The sequence below is a fragment of the Aulostomus chinensis genome, chromosome 21 (genome assembly GCF_037954235.1).
Source record: "Aulostomus chinensis isolate RoL2024-O1b breed Wild chromosome 21, RoL_Achi_v1.0, whole genome shotgun sequence".
In the NCBI taxonomy this organism is placed as follows: Eukaryota; Metazoa; Chordata; class Actinopteri; order Syngnathiformes; family Aulostomidae; genus Aulostomus; species Aulostomus chinensis.
Genome location: NC_141340.1, coordinates 10022147 through 10042227, shown reverse-complemented (window position 1 = coordinate 10042227; position 20081 = coordinate 10022147). Strand labels below are relative to the sequence as shown.

General features: G+C 41.2%; 1 protein-coding gene across 1 annotated transcript; it reads left to right on the top strand.

Annotated features, from left to right (window-relative positions):
• The first annotated feature begins 794 nt into the window (after positions 1-794).
• Positions 795-11725, top strand: LOC147241630 (uncharacterized). Its single transcript, XM_086191900.1, has 5 exons — positions 795-1273; positions 1533-1613; positions 1716-1875; positions 4763-4895; positions 5628-11725. Exons 2-5 carry the CDS (start codon positions 1594-1596, stop codon positions 5837-5839), a joined length of 525 nt encoding a protein of 174 aa, XP_086048026.1. The 5' UTR covers positions 795-1273; positions 1533-1593; the 3' UTR covers positions 5840-11725.
• The last annotated feature ends 8356 nt before the right edge of the window (positions 11726-20081 follow it).

The following is a 20081-nucleotide window of genomic DNA, read 5'->3' as shown; positions in this document are numbered from 1 at the left end:
AGTGTTTGATGTGACTTTGGTAAAAACAGGTGTAATTATCTCAGATTTTTAGTTTTTTTTAAATGTGTTTTTAATGCGTTCTCAATACTTTTACGAGTCCTTGTGCAACTTATTGATGTTGATAGCTTGTGTTCATTAAGTCAGTCACATACACCTCTATTTAATTTTTTTTTCCACAGCCTATATTCAGTTTAATCTCTACCCTGCATATTTTGCTCTCTGGGAACTACATGATGATGTGATTTCATTACACAACAATGGCCACATGATGGCGACATACACGTAGGGAAAGGTACAATCCAATATGTATTTCTGTCATGAATTTCTTTTATTTTTTTAGGAATGCCGTTGTTGTAATTTGTATTAGAAATACTAATTTCATCAGCTCATTAAGATAATGCATTTATTTTTTTGCCCTCAACTATTATAATGCATCTCATTCATCATGGAGTGGTTATGGAAATATGTTCCATTTGGTCTTAATTCACCCCTTTGTCCGTTTTCATTCCATGCTACTTTAACGGACGCACGTAAATTTAGACATTTTGAATGGAATTTGATGAAACGCCCTAGAATTAACCGTGGGAAGCTCTCATTTTGCTACAAGTCTTTCAATGAGTGGTTCCTTAAACACTTAACATGTTATTAAGGTTCTGGTTTCTTTGTCAAATACACTGTTTACAGTATGTGTTTTCTGCGGGCATACACACGACACATCTTTATTATATTTAACCCTGTGGCAGTAATGCTCGGGTTTACAGAAAGAGTATGTAAGAAACACATATTATTAGGTGTTATAACGAACATTTCGTCCGGTAAAAACGTACTTGATAACACTAAACATAATTTTTAATGGCAAAAATTAGCAAGTTACGGGAAGCCCTGAAGGCAACAGGGCGACGAACACCGCCCACTATGTAACCGAATGCTGGGACGTGTTGTAATGTTAAATGCTAGCAAAAAAGAAACTCAGTAGGGAGAGTGAAGTTGTTTTCTTTGGTGTAAAGTTCGCGGCCAGTAAGTCGTATACACCAACGAAGGCATGTGTAATAGATAAGGTTGTTAACAGTTGTCTTTATTTCGGAAGGGGTGATGTGTAAATAGAGAAGCGTCTGTTGTTATTGTTGTGGCCTGCGTCGCGATAGCCTGGTGGAACTAGCCGTAGCCTCTCATCTGGCTCCTGGAGCTCTACCTCGCCTCCCATCCTCCAAAACCACACGGGAAATGGCACTGTTTGCCAGCTAACTCAGGGGAACGAGGGGGTTTTCTTCAAGTAAGTTCAACAAAGAGTTTACTTAGCAGAGTTTGACTGTTAGCTGCGTTAGCGTTGTTAGCTGTCGTGCTAAACATCTGTTTTAAGTTACACAAAGTGGTTGAACATTTAAATTTACGTAGCCTGTCAAACCGTGTTAGGTTTACTTCAGCTTTATGTGTGTTATAAGTGAGTTATGTTTTTAAATTACGAATTAAATGGGATGTCATATATGCAGTGATTTAAATATGATGTAATGACAAGTTCTGTTTTTGGTCAGGAAACAGCAATGGTTTCCTCAGGTATGATTGCCTCTGCTCAGTGATCAAAACCTGGCTAAAATGGAGCTGTACTGGTATATGTAAGTATATCTTGTGAGTACTTTCTCTCTCTTGTTGTCATGTTTTGAGTGATGGACTTCGGAACTAATGTGTATTTTTTAACTGTCATCTCCCCTTCACAGAGTTGTTATCGTATTCATCATCATCAAGATATTCTTCTATGTGTGCTGGTACCGGTCCAGACAAAGACAACTGGCAGCATACCTGAGTAATCCACGCAATGCTCAGATAGTCATTGTTGGAGGAAGGGCCTACCTTCATCAGATGTGTGAGCGACAGAGTGTAAGTGTAGCCCCTACATCGGAAACACATAATCTCATTGTCAGCAGAAGGAGTGGTTTTGCACCCCCAGGTTATATCTTTTTTCATGACTGAAACCAAGTATACGTGGGTTCAGTGATTCTGGTAATAGAGTGTTACACGCGTGTAGAGACGCTGTGTTAAAGGAGAGAAATCCAAATAAGGTCGCTGATGGTTTACATATTTGCAGAGGAGTTGTTTGCTCTCTGGTGCGAGCATGCGGTTTTTCGTTTCTGTCAATTTGAACAGAAAGATAAGACAGGCTACAATTCACTCTGGGATGTACTCAGGGAGTTTGAGTTTTTGTTTGCTGTGAAGTTTGTTTGACCCTTGGATGGCATCTAGAGCTGGATTCAGCTTTGACAGCCCCTCTGTCAGAATGTGATGAAGTGTGTGTGTGTGTGTGGGGGGGGGGGGGGGCATTTTTCGAAATAAGTCTGTAAAATGTGGCAAATGCATGCCAGATCTCTGCTGTTAACCGCTCTGAAACCATGAACCTGACCAATACCTTGGTGTGGAAGATGAATTTGGCAGATACTGCACTGTCAGGTACATGCGTGTTTAAGTTTGTCTGAAATCCTTTCTTTAAACAGAAAATGAGAGAAAAATATTCCTGCAGTAAGATGTGATTATTAAATCCTGAGTGAGGTTAATTATTTCAGTGCACTGATACCTTTTGGATGACATAAACTAACCTGCCAGTTTTTGGCATCAAGGGAATCATTGAAAGAAAGAATAATGTTTGATAATTCCACAAATCAAAAACATGGGTTTCTTTATCAGGATTTTCTGTCTCTGACATTGGCATCAGGCCCTTCGTTGATTATTTTGCATTCGATGCATTGAAGTTTGTTATCGCGTTACATGTTTGCCCTTAATTGCAACTTCCAAATGGAAGGTGAATGTACTCTTAGATGTTTTTAGTGATATTCCTTTTTTCAGTATCACTCTGTATGGAGTTGTTTCTTCAACCAGCACCTCAGACCGCCATCATGTACTAATGCCCCCAGGGCTCTTAAGCTTCTGTGTTTTTCTAAGCACTTGCCAGCAATCTCTATGATTCAGCACACTCCCACTTTATACTCCATCAATCTCAGAAACAGTATTTTTTTTTATCTATATTTTTTCCTATTCACTTTGGTGCTCCCGCTCATTGCAGAAACTTAATAACTAAAGATGGTACAGGAATGACATTTTACCAAGAAATGACTAATTTTATTGGAGCTGGTATAAAAAGTTATTTGAGTGATTTCCTGTTAATCTTGCCCCTGACCTATTGCAGTTGTTGCAAAGGAGCCCAGCCTGTCTTATTTTTAGCACTGTTTAGAATATTTGTGCAACAGGAAATGCTCTAGTTGTATGAAGAGAAAAAAAAATCCCAAATCAAGAAACGGAAGGATGCGGTGGCAGGCTGTGATGATATCTTGTGTGCCATCAAAGTGTTTGAGTTAAGATGCCCGTCTCAACCTTTTGTGAGCTTGTCACAGTCATATATTTTAATGACCTATTGTTCATGTAGAAACAGGCCCGACGTTAATTTGCTAATTGAAGCACTCCCTTGTACATCCCTCCATCGTCCTCTCCCCCTCCAGTATCTGATCTTATCTTCTCCCTTCCACCTTTTTCTTCCCTGCGTTGTTTCTCATTTAGATCCCTGGTTCTCAGCTGTTCTTGCTCCCTCTGCCTTTGCATGGTTTCCCTGTTTGGATTTTAGTGGAATGTGCTGCAGGGAGGCCCCCGTGGTCACCTATTACCCCTGCACCCTGAAAGTTTACTGGAGAGATGCCAAGACAAGTCAAGTCACTGGCCCAACATGTAGTTTGGGGGCAAAGTCTGGACGTAGTGTATCATTCACTGAGCTCTTTGACAACTGTATTGATGGTTAGAACGCGAGGAATTCATAGGAGCTAGATGAAGACAGATGGAAGAGAGAAATGGCTTTTAAAAAGTCACCTTTGAGTATTACATTTCCAGAGTAAATAGGTGTGCTTTTTTTCTCAACAATCAGGCTGCAGAACATTAACCTCTCCGACAATGCAATCCAGTGTGATGAACGTGCAGGAATTAGGAACTTTATAGACTTTAAAAGGTTTTAATCGGAGGTAAATGAATTGAATTAGCACGAGCTGCAATCTTTCCCGACCACAGAAGGATGCTAATTCAAATGTAACTGAATTTGCCAGACTGTGAGGTCACGAGTCCATCATTACTGCCTTAACTACCCACTGGCACCACTGCATCGAGCTAGCTCATGTCAAGAGGTGAGATTGGAGTAGTTCAACATGTTTTCTTGTCAAACATTTGTCCCATTTGTTGTAAACTGTTTTCCCAGTGGGGAAACGTCAGACAACACGTGTTTGAAACACAGCAGAAAAATGTACGGGGGTGGGGTGGGGGTGCGCCTTAACCTCAACCTCTATTGCTCTTGTCGTGCTGTTAGTTTAGTGATGTTTGACGTGTTTGTCTAACTTTGGCCTGAAGCAAAAGCATTTAAAAGGACAAGCAGAAGCATAAATCCAATATTATCCTAAACGGTGTGACGTCTTCCCCAGAGATATGTACACTAGAACCAGCCTAGCTAGTCTCTTAATTGTGTTAGCAGAGCTGATATTCAGCCCACTGGCTTCATGTAATACATTTATGACTGTTGTGCTTCCTTTTTTTCTTTTTTCTTTTTTGTTTGGCCGTGAGTGTGTATTAAAGGGTTGTAGTCGACTCTAACTAATTGCAAATGACATCATGAGCCAAACATTAACACAAGCTTTTCACGAGTTAACTCAGAACAGAAAAAAAAAGGAAAAAAATAGTTCCGCCTCAGAGCAACGACAATTATTGACACAACAATCTTCTTTTTCCTCCTCTTCTGTAGCAAACATCTCTCTGGCCAAGTTGGTACGGTGTTCAGGATGATCTGTCCATGGAGGAGCCCTCCACCGCCCTGCCACCTGCCGGATCCTTCTCTCACCTGGACATGCCACCGCCGTACGAGGCAGTCTCTGGAGGTATCACGCATACACACACTATAGCCCAGTAAAACACCATGTGACTTCTGCTTCCATTATATCAAGATAATTAAAAAAAAAATATATTTTTAAATGCTTCCCCTTTACTTTTCCTCCCACGATTTCCTGCGAGCAACATGACAGTGCATTTTTTTCCCAACACTTGAAAACATAAAAAACAAGAACAACTGAAATTGCCTTTATATTTAAAAAAAAAAAGGGGGGGGGGGACAATCCAGTATGCAGCATCAACTCATTGCAGGAATTCTCTGCGAGTCGTTTGTTCCAGTCTGATTTCCCAGGGCTCATTACTATATACTCGCAGGGAATGAACACCAGATGAAGTCAAAAGCATGACTAGATATAAAGGAGTCTGGCACGTAGTCGCAGCTTGGGAACTGTACCGTTGGTGGAAGCAGAGCTAATAACGGGCAGTGGAGCGGTCAGATTGTACCAACTTGTGTGTTCATTTTTGGATCATCCTGACAGTCAGCAGGGCCCTAATCCTTCAGTATCTGCTTTGATCTGAAGGAAGTCTGACAGCAGGATGTGGTTTTAGAGGGAACTGTGTTGCGTAACACTACAGCCTCATTCCTCCCCCCATATATTTCTCTTTCGATAAGACGTTTGCTCTAGTAGATTATTTTAATGTTCTTTGCATGAATGCCGAAAAAAAGTGCCTGTTGCAGCGTGGTGTTGAAGTTGCGTCTTCGTCTTTTTTTTACATTTCAGAGGACGATCTGAAGCCCCCTCCCTACAGCGAGTGCGCCCACAGCGATGGGGCAGACGCTCCTCGTCCGTCCCATCACACACCTCTCATTTCAGAGGGAGGAGATTCAATCAGCGTAAACGAGGCCCCGCCCCCTTACACGCCATCTCCAGCTACACGACAAGAAGGCCCTACAGGCCACAGCGAGTCACAGTCAGAGAACAGGCCCGCTTAATCGATCTCCGATACCAGTTTGCCTTCTCTATGCACTGCCTTCCTACATTCGACCTCAGAGATCGTTGCCAGCCTAAACTCTCACCACACGAGAGACATGAGTGTGTATGCGTGTGTGTGCTCAGTGATTTTTAGGAAGCCGTGATGTGGGGGTTTTGTTTTTGTTTGGGGTTTTTTTTTTTCTACTTTGTATTGTATAAAAGTGGTTCATCTGATCCCTCCGATGATAACAGATGACATCAGCAAGCCTATGTGCCTCAGCCAGGACGGCAGAACCTGCCAAGCAGGCTCATGTTTTATGTGAAAACCAATCTCAAACCCTTGGATTATGAAGAACCACCAGGGGGGCAGCCAAACTCTAGGAGCTTCTGTTGTAGCCAGAGAATATCCAACGCCAAGTTATGGCGACCAGAGCTGCCGCTGGATTATTTCACATGAATGCAGTGAAACTAGACAATAGCAGATGGGTTGCAAGACTGCATTTCATCCAACGTGAGAAGCTGCTCACGGACTGTTCACCCGCACGGAACCAGTCAAGTCTGTTCAAAACAATTGCCCAATACTACTCGGACTAAAAATGCAAATCTTCCAGCTCCAAAATCTGGTCTCTTGTCTTCAGGTTCTCCGTGCTTATGCAAATATCTCCATATTCACAGGTTGTGTTTAGCTTTTCAAGGCCATCACAACTTCAACATCCATGAGCTTGCGACATCGGAGAATGGAAGCCGGTGAGATAGAATATTTTCCAACTGTAGACGGCAGCTTCTCACCTTCTGTCTTTCTACCACTCTACATTAGCACCTCCACTCACTTGCCAAATTATGAAGCAGTAAAATACAACACCAGTGTGATAAATCCTCCCCGGCATGACAATTAAAAAGGTCCAGGTTTTATTGATGAGTTGGGGAAAGGATTTGATTTAGTGCCTGTTCTGTTCTCACCGCTTAACTCCAGGGGGAAGTGGAAGAAAACAGTTGTCGTAGTATCAGGTGAAAGAGTGAAAAGTGCTGTGGTGTGTTAAGGCCTGTCGATGACATCACCGAGCAGCGTTGGGGAAAGCACCGGTCAAGAAAACAAAAACAAACCCTTGACCCAGAATTGTGCGAGCGGTCATTTTTGGAAGCTGTTCGACTGAGCTGGATTTGTAGTGTTTTTTCGTGTGTTTTATTTATAGCAACAACAACAACAAAAAGTTGATGAAATATTTAGGACACCTCAGTAGAACCCAGCACAATGGAACCAGTTACATAATGGTTTTTAAAAAGGAAGGCACAGCTAACAAAAGTGAACTGAAGGGAGTTTTTATTGCAGTGTTATATTACACTGCATTTAATTTTGTTCCTTACGAATTGCCAAACGATCGTATATGCCAGAGTGTCTGTGCTTAATAGTGTAAACATGACTTTTTACTACTGTGTCTCACAATCGAATGAAAACGATCCTCAGAAGAATAGTAAGAACTTTGCGTTCGTCCTTGAACACGCTTCACGCAGTCATGGGACTCCTCCTCTGTAAGATAACCATGATCATCGAGGTCATATTTTGAGCCCAGGGCTCCAATAGAAGGAGGAAAAAATGTTTTGCAATCCTGGGGGACAAACTAGTCACAGGACTGTTAGCTTGACAAAAAAAGAACACACTTGGCACTAAAAAAAGCTGCAGTTAATGCACAAGAATTCATCTGTTGTCTATTTCTTCTTGTCTTAATTGTTGCTAGTCCTACCAACAGTGTAGTGCGTGTTAATCGGATGTCAGCCATCTTTGTCTTCTGGTGGATTATTCCTTGGGGGAAAGTTCTTTCTTACTGTGCTAAGTTGTTTTGTGCTGTTACATTTCACCTATAAGAAGCTCCCAGCTCCCATATTGATAAAGATATGTACACAGTTTCTGAACATCAGAGAAAATGGGTGCTTTGTTAATGTTTTATTTTTAGAATTTTTATTGGGAGTGCAAGTATTTAATTGGGGAGAACCCGTCGTGTTTTAATGAGAAATCCTTCGTATTGTGAGGACAAATGGCGGCGCGTCCCTCTCCCTCCCCCTCTTCAGCCTGCTACGTGAAGGTGCCGGGTGAACACACGCGAGGCTGGCAGGTACAAGTGAAGCTCTGAGGACATTGAAGCACCTGCAGACCTCAGCTAAAACGTACGTCCAGTCTCAGCAACACCTCGGCTGATGTGGTAGAGCTCTTCGGTCTGTAGCCTTTTGAGTTGAAGATATACACACACACTCGTTTCTGATTTGAGGAGGGGACAGGAGGGGTGGTCAATTATCTGTAATAAACTGTTGTTCCTAATCTTTTATGTGTTGTTTTCTCTTATCAAGTTTGAACACGTCAGGGAAACCCAGCCTACAGTCAAAGACAGACCTGTTCAGAAGCGTATTGTGCAACGGCCTCTCATCCAAAAAGCACTAACAGTAGAATATAAAAAAGTCAATTACCTCCCCCTGCTGGACTGTTATATATGGTATCCTATTTTATTGATAATAAAGATAAATGAAAACAAAACCAGTATTAGAAAAGGATTTAATCTCTGCAGCGTTTAATTTTTTTAGTTGCAGTTTACCTCCTTTTATTACCAACAAGTTAGTAAAACAAAACATCTTGCAGCTGAAATAAAAATGAAGTGATTTAATAAACAGGATAATGAATTTAAAGTCCAGTTGAACTATTGAGTACTTTATGTGGTACACACATCATAGTACCCTGTTGCCCTCCGCTGCTGCTACTTTCTTTGAATATTTCCTCACATCATCATGATATTTAGTTTTGTTTCTACCGGTGTTGATGGGGTTGTACTCTGTGAACACAGGGCATCTTTTGAACACATTTCACAATCAAGTTTATAATGCTTGTTTGTTTTTTAATAAGTCATAATTTAAGTGTAAAATTTTTAGGTTTCCCCGTTCAGTTTATACCAGCACATCCTCGTTTGCTTGATTGTAATGTTGTTATTGTACCAATAGAGGGCAGTGTTGCACCGTTGAAGATCCCAACGTTGTCAAGCAAACCCGCACCTGTTGCCGAGGCTACGCGCCGCTGATGGAGTTCACCTCAGTTCGGTTTTTGATTTAGGTTCCACACGACAACAACAACTATGTGACACAGATGTATTCTTCTTCAGGTAGACGGGGGGGGGGACAATATCAGACTCGATGAAGATCAACGCTACACCTTTGAGAAGTGTAGCAATCCACGCACTCAAGGGCATTCATTTTCCATACCTGAGCCTTCCTAACTGCTGCATACGAATAAGCTCAGGTTGGAGGATTTGCAACGTGTTGGCACATTATGAGGCCCGGCAAAAAAAAGAAAGAAAAAAAGTTGCATGTAAAAAAAAAAACAAACAAACGTTACTTTTACGATCACAAAGCGCATTCCAAAAAATAAATACTGAATTTCAAAACGCATGGCAACCTTGATTAATTGTTTACTCGCTACGGAGTTGATCTGGAGTTAGCAAATGTTGACGTTGTTCCTCCACGCGTTCAAAAGCTGATGTTCCACAGGTTTTCAAGGCGTTTATTTGCTTTTTTTTTTTTTTCGGGGGGTTGGAGGTTGTTGTTTTAAAAAAAAAATCTATCTTTTAAACGACTTTGCTAATCATTCCATCTTGATGTAAACAGCTGTATAATGGCTACAGAGGAGAACACGCTCCTCACGGATGTTTACCGAACCTCTTTTAAGATTATTGAGGTCTTCAAGGCCGCTGGTGAAATAGAATAGAAAAGCTCAATTACCCTCTGTTGTCTTGTCGGAGATGTATTGCACTTCCAAAGCAGCACATATACGTGCAGTAACTATTAAATTACAAGTACTTGGAGGGCCGTATGCAATGAAAAGAAGGAGCGGGAGAGAGAGAGAGAAAGCAAAGCCACACCTTTTTTTTTTCCCCCTGTTTAATTTAGTACATTCCTGGTGTGAAGGAGGATGGATAAGGTGTCAAAAAACAACCACTGCTATTGATTTTCCTCATGAAAGTCATTTCAGGTGAGGATACCCATCACTAGCCTGACCAAAGCTTTGTTTGACACTGTTTAAAATTTCATTTCATTTCATTTTCACTTGAAATTCATATTTGATCCGACAACAGCGGAGCACGGCAGCACGCTGACGGATGTCCTCCATCAGTCCGCTTCACCTTTACAGTCAGGTTTTACGCGCGGTACTCCAACCAAATGTGTCTGTAATTAAAATCCAATTATGTAGAAACAGTAATATGAGTTATTAGCGTATATTTAAAAGCTCAGCTCTACTGTTAGGATTTTTTTTTTTTTTTGGAAAGAAAATCTGCCATAGTTGTTTATCCTTTTATCAGCAGTGGCGGCTTGTTTACAGACAAGACGATGTCCTGCTGCACATCTGTCCCAGAGCGCAGACATTCACATCTGCTCAAAAAAAAAAAAAAAAAAAAATCAGAAACAGCAGGGATGGGGGAGTGCTGCCGGCTCAGGAGCGTCACATCTTTATCCACTTCAAGTGCACGGCCTTGGAAGCTGATTTTATTTTTAGGTAAACGCTAATATGTCAGACGTGTAGAGGATCTTTGGAACGTTTTCGATGAACGGGATGTATGGTTTTTGTTTTTGTTTTTGAACCGGTGTTGATCAGAGCTAGGAGTAGGAAGCATGTCTCCTTGGTCCAGCGGTACAGATGAAATCTAGAGGGCAGGTCCCTGCCATGCTGCTGCTGTCGTCTGATGACAGGATAAATGAGGATATCTGAATGTCAGAATCACCCGGCTGACACACACGTGCATACCTTTGGGCAGACATGTCTCTAATTTTAAGAATTCATCATGACAATCCTTCATTATACTCAGCTTTTTCTTTTTTTTGAGGTAGAATCAGGCTCAGGAGTAATTTGTTGGTCACAAGAGTCGATATGTTTTGCTGCAAATGGAAAGATGTCATCCAGGCAAGTGGGTTTGTGACTTATATCCCTCAGTGACTTAATCTGAAAGATGAAAGGTGAAAATTAGAAACTCCCAGAGGAGCCGGCGCTCGTCTCCTCATCGTTCCTAGAGGAAGCGAGCCATTCATCACTCCCTCCTCTCTTCTTCGGCATTGTCAAAAATCAGAAGAGAGTCGATGCAGGAACAGTTTGGAGGTATATATAAATATATATCCGACTAGAAATATAGTATACTTTTCTGTATTCAGTCTTCCAATGCTGCATTTGCCCTTCAGCGTATTAGGTTTGACGTGATGTGCATTGCGGACTACTTCAAAAACTGCCACACGTCGAAGAAGTGTGTCAGCTCGTTGCCAACAATGTCTCTCAGTTTTCATAGAAAAAAAAAAAAAACCTTCAAAGCTGCAGACCAGAGTTTTATGGAAGCTGTCAATAGATAAGACAAAGACCTGCAGAAGACTTGTGTTGGGCAGGAAGCCAATGAAGCAGTAAATCCTTCTGAATGGCGCCTGCTGACCTTTGACCTCAATGTTACTCTCCACCAGTACCTTGCTGGGCCTCATCGCTCACCTGCTGTCCTACACGACCAAGCCTCACGAGCACTTGTTGGTTTAAAAAGGAAAAAAGACACATACCGTTGGGCGTCCTGAGGAAAATGAGAGCGGCTGTTGCCCCCCCCCCCCCCCGCACGCACACACACACACACACACACACACACGCACGCACACACACACACACACACGCACGCACACCCCTACCCTCGTTTATCAGCTTAGCGAGAATTTACATTTTAATTGAATCCTGATGATTGAGCCAAACTATAGCCTTAGCTGCTGCTGAGTAACTGGTGCTCCTACACAGTGGAGAATTTACCGATTTTATAAGTGTGAGTGTGCTGGGAATGACAGCTTTGTCACACTCATTCACACCTACTATGCACCATTCATGTGCCAAGATCTGCTCCCATCGCTAAGAATAGCTGTGGAATGTGTGTGTGTGTGTGTGTGTGTGTGTGTGTGTGTGTGTGTGTGTGTGTGTGTGTGTGTGTGTGTCGGAATTACAAAGCAACACCTGGGCTCTCTGTGTTTGTGTGTGTATTTGCACATCGCCATGTGTTTAATGATTTTTTTCTTGCATCCACTGCTAGAAATGTGTGTTTGTGTGAAGACAACGGGGGGATGAGTCTACAGGTACGTCACGTTAGCCTGTGTGTGTGCGTGCGTGCATGCGTGCGTGCGTGCGTGCGTGCGTGCGTGTTCTCGGATCAGCTCTCGTCGTACTAATTCCAGCGGACGAGTTCGCTCCTACACTTGGTCTTTGATGTGCTCTCTTGATGGGAGAGATTGTGTCTAATAAGATATAAAAAGAAAAAAAAGAAAAGCTTTGCTTCATCAGCAGCTTCCCTTGGTGTGGTCCAACCTTTTTCCCATCTGTTCACACCATCAAACGACACGGGGCTGATCACACGACCCCACCTGCTCTCCATCGACACCGGTGGAAACGCTCGTCAACGCTAATCGCCTTCAATCATTTTCACTTCTGTCAGGCTCTAACGAACGAAGGTTTGGTTTTTTTCCAATTAACAATGTTTCAGCAATAATAAATGGATGTTTAATTTCAATGCTGCAAGAGATTAAAAGTGGTTCAGTCCGCTCTCTGTTTTGTACCCAAAAACAAATGAAAGAAATTTGTCGCTTATTTAATTGTAAATACTTCTTTTTTCTTGGTTTCTGTGACTTTTTCCCTCCAACACTGAGGTCATGTGACACCAGCGTTGGTTTGGCTGTTTGGAAAATGACCAAAAACGTTAAGGACTGATCCGGAGGACATTTTGTAGGATGACAAGTTGAGGGCAAATGCTAAAGTGTTTCACAAGTTTTTGGCTTTGTTTGTTTCTTTCACAAGCCTTTAAGTCTTTTTGTGGTTCGGCTCTGTTGTTTTCTTTGCATTTACAGGATTACATGTTTGCTTTTAATTGCCTCTCTTTAACTGCTTGTACGTTTTCATGGTCTTTGATTCTGGTGCAGAACTTTAAGTTGATTTCTGTGAAAGGTGCTTCAATAAACGTATTGTTAGAGAATGTCCTAAAAGCTGAGAAGTGACTGATTATCTTGTGAACTTATCAAGTGATTTCACAGCTTTCATTCCTCCTTCCTTTGTCTCGTGCTCTTCCGAGGCGCAGTGCTACTGATTTGACCAACGTGAAAACTTTTTTTTTTTTAAAGATGGAATAATCTTGTGAAAACTCCTCATCAACCCTCTGCGGCGAAAGGACTGTGTTTATCTTTCGATACGAGGACAACAAACAACATTGCACAACAATTATTTGTCGCGTGGTCGTCGATTTATTCGCGGACTTGGTCACCTGCGGCCTCAACTTCTGCGGTATCGTTCCGCTCGAGAGCGAGTCGAGAGTGTTAATTGAGCGACAGACTGACGGAGCTATTTGAAAGTGAAATAAAAAGCCTTCATTAGAACTAATTACATCTCGTCTGACCTTTCATACCAATCCTCTTGAAGAAAGAGATGTTCTCCTCACTATGCACACGTGGAAAGGAAAATAAAGTAAGAGATGTTAGCGGGGACATTGTAACTTTAGCAGATTATATGCTTTGGTATCCCACTGGAACGCGCTATCGTAAAAATAAAAGCAGATAAGAGTTAATTAACTGATAATGGCAGTCTATTCACGCAGATGAAAGTCAGAAGCGAAAGAAATGAAAGGGTGGGAATGAATAAGGAAAAAAAGAAGAAGAAAAAAAAACCTGTCATTTTGTAAAGAAAAGCAGATGATTTTTACTGGCGGTAATTAAGTTTCACATTGGGAGGGCACGAATGACAAGAATGATGAGTAATCTTCGTTGCAGCTGCCACGAGCGTGACCTGAAACCGAGGAGTATTAGTTTCATTGCGTCTGCTTCCGTACATGAAAAAAAACAACAACAACACACGCGAGCGCGCGCGAGACGTCTGTCACTCTCTCGTCTTCTGATCTCCGCGCGATGACCTCTTCCATTCACCCTCACGCTCCTTCTAAAAAGCCCGGAATAAGACAGCAGAAGAAATCAATAGGAGGGAAAAACCCCAAAAGTGTTCCGTTTTAGTGAAACGTAACAAAAAAGCGTGGAAAAGGGAGAGGAAAAAAAAAAACACAAACCAACACAATACTTCCTTCCTTCCTGTATGCAAAGCTTTTTTTGATCAACTTTCCAGTCGGGCAAGTTGAGGGGGGAGGGCTTTTTATCAGCTCTATCCTCCTCTCTCACAGATGAGAAACAATGTGCTTTATTCCATTACACTGTAAATCCAATCTCATGCTTCACGGTCTGTAGAGGAGTAGCAGGAAGAGCCACTGAATGAGATGGCACCAGGAAGTGTTGACACAAATCCCACAATCCCTAAGGCGTTGCCAGTGGGTCATTAAGGTACAGTTTAGGGCTTCTGAGCAATTAACCAATCAATTAAATTGGCTTGATGGGACCCCGTGCAGCTATTTTGGCAATATACGTGTTGCTGAAATGAGAAGAGAGCACTTGGCTCCACAATGAGCCAAAAAAAAAAATAGGCTTGTTTATTAATTTTGTTGCAGATTGTAAACCAGGAGGTTCCACTTGGGAAATCAGCGTCCCCTTCCTAGAGGGGAAGCACATAAGTTGATAGGATAATGAGCAGTTTCCTGTTTAAAAGGTAGACCTACAGTGTTTGTCACTATCGCAGAGAAGGTTTTTGTAAAAGCAGCAGAAGATCTCAGAACACCACCAGCCTCCCAATGAGTCTCCACTCCAAGACAATCGATGAAGGACTAAATTAATCATGGGTCGGGGAAATAAATATTTAATTCTTTAAATCTGTAGCAAACAGCCGGTAATATAGCTCCTGTATGATTCAATCAGTAATGATACCTTTAGAAAGGTATCATTACTGCCGCAACGCAGTTTAGAGTTCCAGAGGGTGCGTGACTGAATTGCTTCAGCTGCAAAACATCCATCCATCCATCCATCCATCCATTTTCTTCTGCTTATTCCTATTAAGGGTCGCGGGGGGGGGGTGGAGTCTATCCCAGCAGCTATGGGCGAGAGGCGGGGTTCACCCTGGACAGGTCACCAGTCCATCACAGGGCCAACACATGGAGACAGACAACCATTCACACTCACAGTCACACCTACGGTCAATTTAGAGTATCAATCAGCCTCGTCCTCTCTTGATGTCTTTGGACTGTGGAGGAAGCTGGAGTACCAGAGAGAACCCACACAGGAACAGGGAGAACATGGAGACTCACACAGAAAGATCCTGTGATGGAGCCGGGACTCGAACCTGGAACCTTCTTGCTGTGAGGAGACAGTGCTGACCACTGCACCACCGTGCCGCCAGCTGCAAAACAAATAGAACAAAATAAAACCTGCTCAAAAACATGTAAACTTTAACCACATCTATATATATATATATAGATGTGTGTATGTATATATATATATATATATACATACACACACACACATATATATATAGATATATACATACACACACACATATATATATATACATATACACATCTATATATATATATATGTGTGTGTGTGTGTATGTATATATCTATATATATATATATGTGTGTGTGTGTATGTATATATATATATATATATATATGTTCTTAAAGTCACCATCATGTTAAATCAAGTTTCTGACTCTGGTTTGAATTATCAGCCATTCTATAAATGCTCGATAATGAGGAACGGACTGCATTTATAGTCTTAATGCATTTTACATTCACCTATTCACACACACACACACACACACACACACACACACACACACACACACACACACACACACAGATGCATACCGAAACTTAAAGACACGTCGACACGGCCGTGAACTGAGGATTAAACCAGGAACAGCCGCCTCTATAAATGTCCAACTATTACAACTTTTTCCAATTGGAAATACATTAAAGTGGATGGATAAACTGACGTGATTATGTAGCTTGACTGACAATTAGAAGTAAAAGTACTTTCCTCTGATCAGGACCTTCACAGCGTCACCGTACACTTGTCCTGTAAAATACTGCAAATATATATATATATATATATATATATATATATATAAATTTGCTCAATATGGTTCACAGATGGTGAATCCTCCTGACTTTGAAGATCCTGCTCCCCCTTTTTCCCTTAGTGCCTCCATGAGGTTTGGATTTGTCTGCTTAACAGCAATTTAATAACGTCTATACAGATATCTGCCTCGCTTCAGGAATCAACGCAAATTTTTTTGCATCTTCAGCCCCGATTGTTACTTAAAAATCGAGGGCCAAGGCCATGTGATGTCATCAGATACGATTTTGGAATCAATTCCAAAATCATCCATCTAAATTTCATTTGAAAAATCCACGCTCAATTTTTTTCCAGTAATCTCGCAAACAAACAAACTAATCACATGACATCTTTAGTGGAAGTAACAACAGCAACAGCCTCTAAACAGTATTTGTCTAAATAAGCACTGTCACCACCGTTTAAGTCTTTTACCAATTACCAGAATTGACTTCTAGACCATTTAAGAATTTAATGCAAAAGCATGTGGTCGGTTCAATACAATTAAAGCATTATAAACAGTCTTGTCCTGCTTTGCCTTCTTGCTTTTAGAGGCTCTTTATTTCACTCCATGTAGTCCTCTAGCAGACCTGACTGAAGCCTTCAGACGTGAGCTTTCATCTTGCCCACAGACATGCCTCAAAGATGTGGAAAAGGTGAAAGGGACTTGGGGAAGTGGGTAAAAATGCATGTTCAAAGCCCAAAGCAAAAAGAGCATTTCTTTCTTTTTGCAGACAGGTCCAAATCTTCGCACACAAAAACACAAGAAGGTGCCTCCATCTTATAACGCCATTTTCAGGTTTGAAGTGTGAAGACACAGAGAGCCTCCCTGGAGCTTATAGTCTCTCAATCAGTAGGCAGAGCAGCTCTTTAGACAACTTCAGAGAGACCACTGTCTGAATCTATTAACAGGTAACTCATCAACCCCCTGTACAGCTGATGAATAGCAAAATAAATATTAGTTTCCTCCACAATCTGGTCCAGCACTGACCTCTGACCTAAACCTCAGAGCCGCCGCTAATTGAAATTGATTAACGTGTCTAAATTAAGGCAAAAATAATATTACCCAAGAGTCACTTGTCAACACTGTTGGTTTCTCATGCAAACGATGGCTCGGGCTCCATTCTGGTGCAGCTGCCCCCTACAGAGGACGTGCAGGGATGATGGATGTCTGTATTTCCAATGGTGTCTTCTTTCTAATGAGTTCCTCTGCCATATTGCAAGCTCATTAGAAGCAACAGGATCTGAATTTCTCAAAATAATAAGAAATGATAATATCCCCGTAATGAGTGGGATTATTATCTGTTAATGCATGTTTTTGTCAGCCTTGCCTGTTGTTGTGGAGCAGTTTGTTAGTCAATGTTTTCCGAAGGATATAAAATCATCATCATTACAGAAAGAACATGTTTTTTAATGCATGTTCCACCTCCTCCGTGCTGTTCCACTTCTTCACAATGGTTGCAGACGGTTCAGATGGTTCTGAACATGGTTTTGCCCTGAGGAAGGCCACATGGTGGCACTTCTACTTGTGATACCACGACCTTCCAATAAAGGTTGGCTTTGAGAGCCTGGATCATCCCTCCTCTTCCCTGTGGTCCAACACCACCAACCTCATACAGAATTACCACATTTTGACTCACTTGCCAAGTTATAGTGTGTGTGTGTGTGTGTGTGTGTGTGTGTGTGTTTTCAGGATTTCAACAGTATTGACCTATTTTTCTTCTTCAGCAGCTAACTGCAGCAAGAGCGAGTACAGAAAAAAGAACAGGTGACTGATAATCAAAAGTCTTTAACCACAGTGATATATTCATAAAATACGTTACTTTAATGACCCCTCCAGGGTGAACCTTGCCTCTCACCCGAAAGCCGCTGGGAAAGGCTCCAGCTCCCCCGTGACCCTTGACAGGATAAGCAGTAGAAAATGGATGGATGTTACTTTGATGCTAACATCCTCAATGATCTTAAAACAATTTGGCACCAAAAAAAATTGTATTTAGTCTTTAAAGTACTTGCAAATAGTTGTCCTGAGCTAGTACTGTGCCACAGTGAATTAGTGCCAAACCTGAAGCGTTATATCATTTTGATTTGTGTTCACATCAAAGTATTTATGAAGTACTGAGCATCCGGCTGAATAAAGACAAAGTAGATTGTACTGGTTGATGCCCTTGAGAGTTTGCAAACAGCCTTTTTTTGGCAGGTTTTTGGTTGTTTTTTGTTAGCTATTGTTAGCAACCGTTAGCTTTAAGATAACAATAGCTTAGCCAGCTATTTCTGTATTCTGGACTGACAAATAAATAATGGAGGAAGGGGGAAAAAAACAAAGCAAAATAAACTTTGAGTGAGGAGTTGCTTTAAGCTGTGTCAAAGTGCGGTGGGTTTTTTAATTTTGTGAAGAGCAGATTCACTTGAACTGAGATTTTCAGAGATAATTGCCTATTAATCAGATAACACAAGATGGTGTTTTAATGCTGAAGTTCATGTGTGTCCAGTGAATCCATGAAGAAAAATTTTGCCTGTGTTAACCTTACACAGTCAGCCTATTTTTTTGCAGTTTTGCGTTTTTGTTGTTGTTGTTGTTGTTGTTTTGCTAGTTATTGTTAGCCACTGTTAGTTTCAAGCTAACAATAGCTTAGCCAGCTATTTCTGCATTCTGGAGTGACAAATAAAGAGAGAAGGGAAAAGAAACAAAACGAATGCAAAATAACTTTTTTTTTAGCGAGATGTTGCTTTAAATTCTGCAAACATGCAGTGTTTTTTCTTAATTTTATGGAGAGCAGATTCTCTTGAACTGAGATTTTCAGAGATAATTGCCTTTTAATCAGATAACACAAGGTGGCCTTTTAAATGTCAAAGTTCATGTGTGTACAGTAAATTCGTGAGGAATAATCTCCGCTGTGTTAACCTTACACAGTCACTCCGGGAGTTGAATTAACATTAAGACTTTAGTACAAGCTGCTTACTCGGAGGTAATTCAGCAGCGCAGATTCACATTTAAGGCGAGGTTATTTTCAAGATAATCATTGGCTCAGAAATTACGTGCTGAAGATTTGCTTTGCTCTAACCCACTGCTTCCTCAAATCTGTGCAAGTGAGGCTGGTTTGTTTGTTTTTTTGCAGTGTAGTGTTAATTGCATTGGCATAAGTCTGCTTGATGACATGTTGATCGTGCAGTAAAAGCCATTAAAGTTAACTCAGGCGCTCTCTCACTCGGAGAGAGGCCATACATCAACCACTGTCAAATCCTTAGATTTTCACATAACCATGTGGCTCCCTTGTTTTATCTTGATATTCATATTAATATAAAAAGTAAACAGTGATAAGAACTAAACTAAAATAGTCTGTTAAGTGTAGAAAACTGCAAAAGTATCAATACAATACTAAGTCTTACAGTGACAGTAACTTAATGGAAAATCCAGATTCCAATTTTACAGGGAATTTGTTTGCAGCATCTCACATTTGTCACATTTCTTGTTCCCTCTGCAAAGCAAAAGGAGTAAGCAGAAAATCAAGATTTCCAAGACTCTGGAGATGGAAATACAGCGTAGCAAAAAGACTAATCTTGATTCCTGTGCATACCTGCTCAGGGTGCATCACGGTTCGCTCAAAGACAAAATCCCTTTTCAGTGGGTGTGTTTGGATTTGAGGATATGAAAAACAGAGACACAAAAATACAATGTATGAAAATGTATGCAAGGACACATGCATTCATATTCAGAAATTTAGTATTACCATTTGTAATAGGAACATATTTGATGTCTGTGCCCTCAGGTACTTGTTATGTGTGGAATAAGATCCACAGGAAGAACAGAAGGCATCATTGTGTCGGATACCTACAGTATGATGTCAGTCTGAAACACAAGATGGTGTTGAAAAGAAACAAATTATCTTAGGTTACAAGTTAAAAACAGCTCATGTTTTAGCCTCAATCTTCCTCAGCCTTACCTCAAATGATGGAACAACTTTCCCCTATGATTCTGTAAATACTTCCCATTTCCTGATACAGTACTTGGATCTGTGCGTAGTTGAACGAGAGAAACTTGTCAGGGGGTGCAGCGGTAAACAGAGGCATTGGCAACAGCACCTGAAAAACACAAAGTACAACAAGAAAAACAAGTGGTTGCTCACAGCAGTTGTGAGTCATGTTTTCAAGTGTTAAAAGTCACAATCACACTCCGGGGACTTGTTCTTGTTGTTGTTTGTTTGTATGCACTCATTTGGAAGAAGATCATTTTTATAAAATTAA

Excerpts from the sequence above, each read along its gene's own strand:
- LOC147241630 (XM_086191900.1), top strand. The coding sequence starts at position 1,594 with ATGGAGCTGTACTGGTATAT. Across the intron at positions 1,614-1,715 it reads ATGGAGCTGTACTGGTATAT|AGTTGTTATCGTATTCATCA; the intron begins GTAAGTATATCT and ends TCCCCTTCACAG. Across the intron at positions 4,896-5,627 it reads GTACGAGGCAGTCTCTGGAG|AGGACGATCTGAAGCCCCCT; the intron begins GTATCACGCATA and ends TTTACATTTCAG.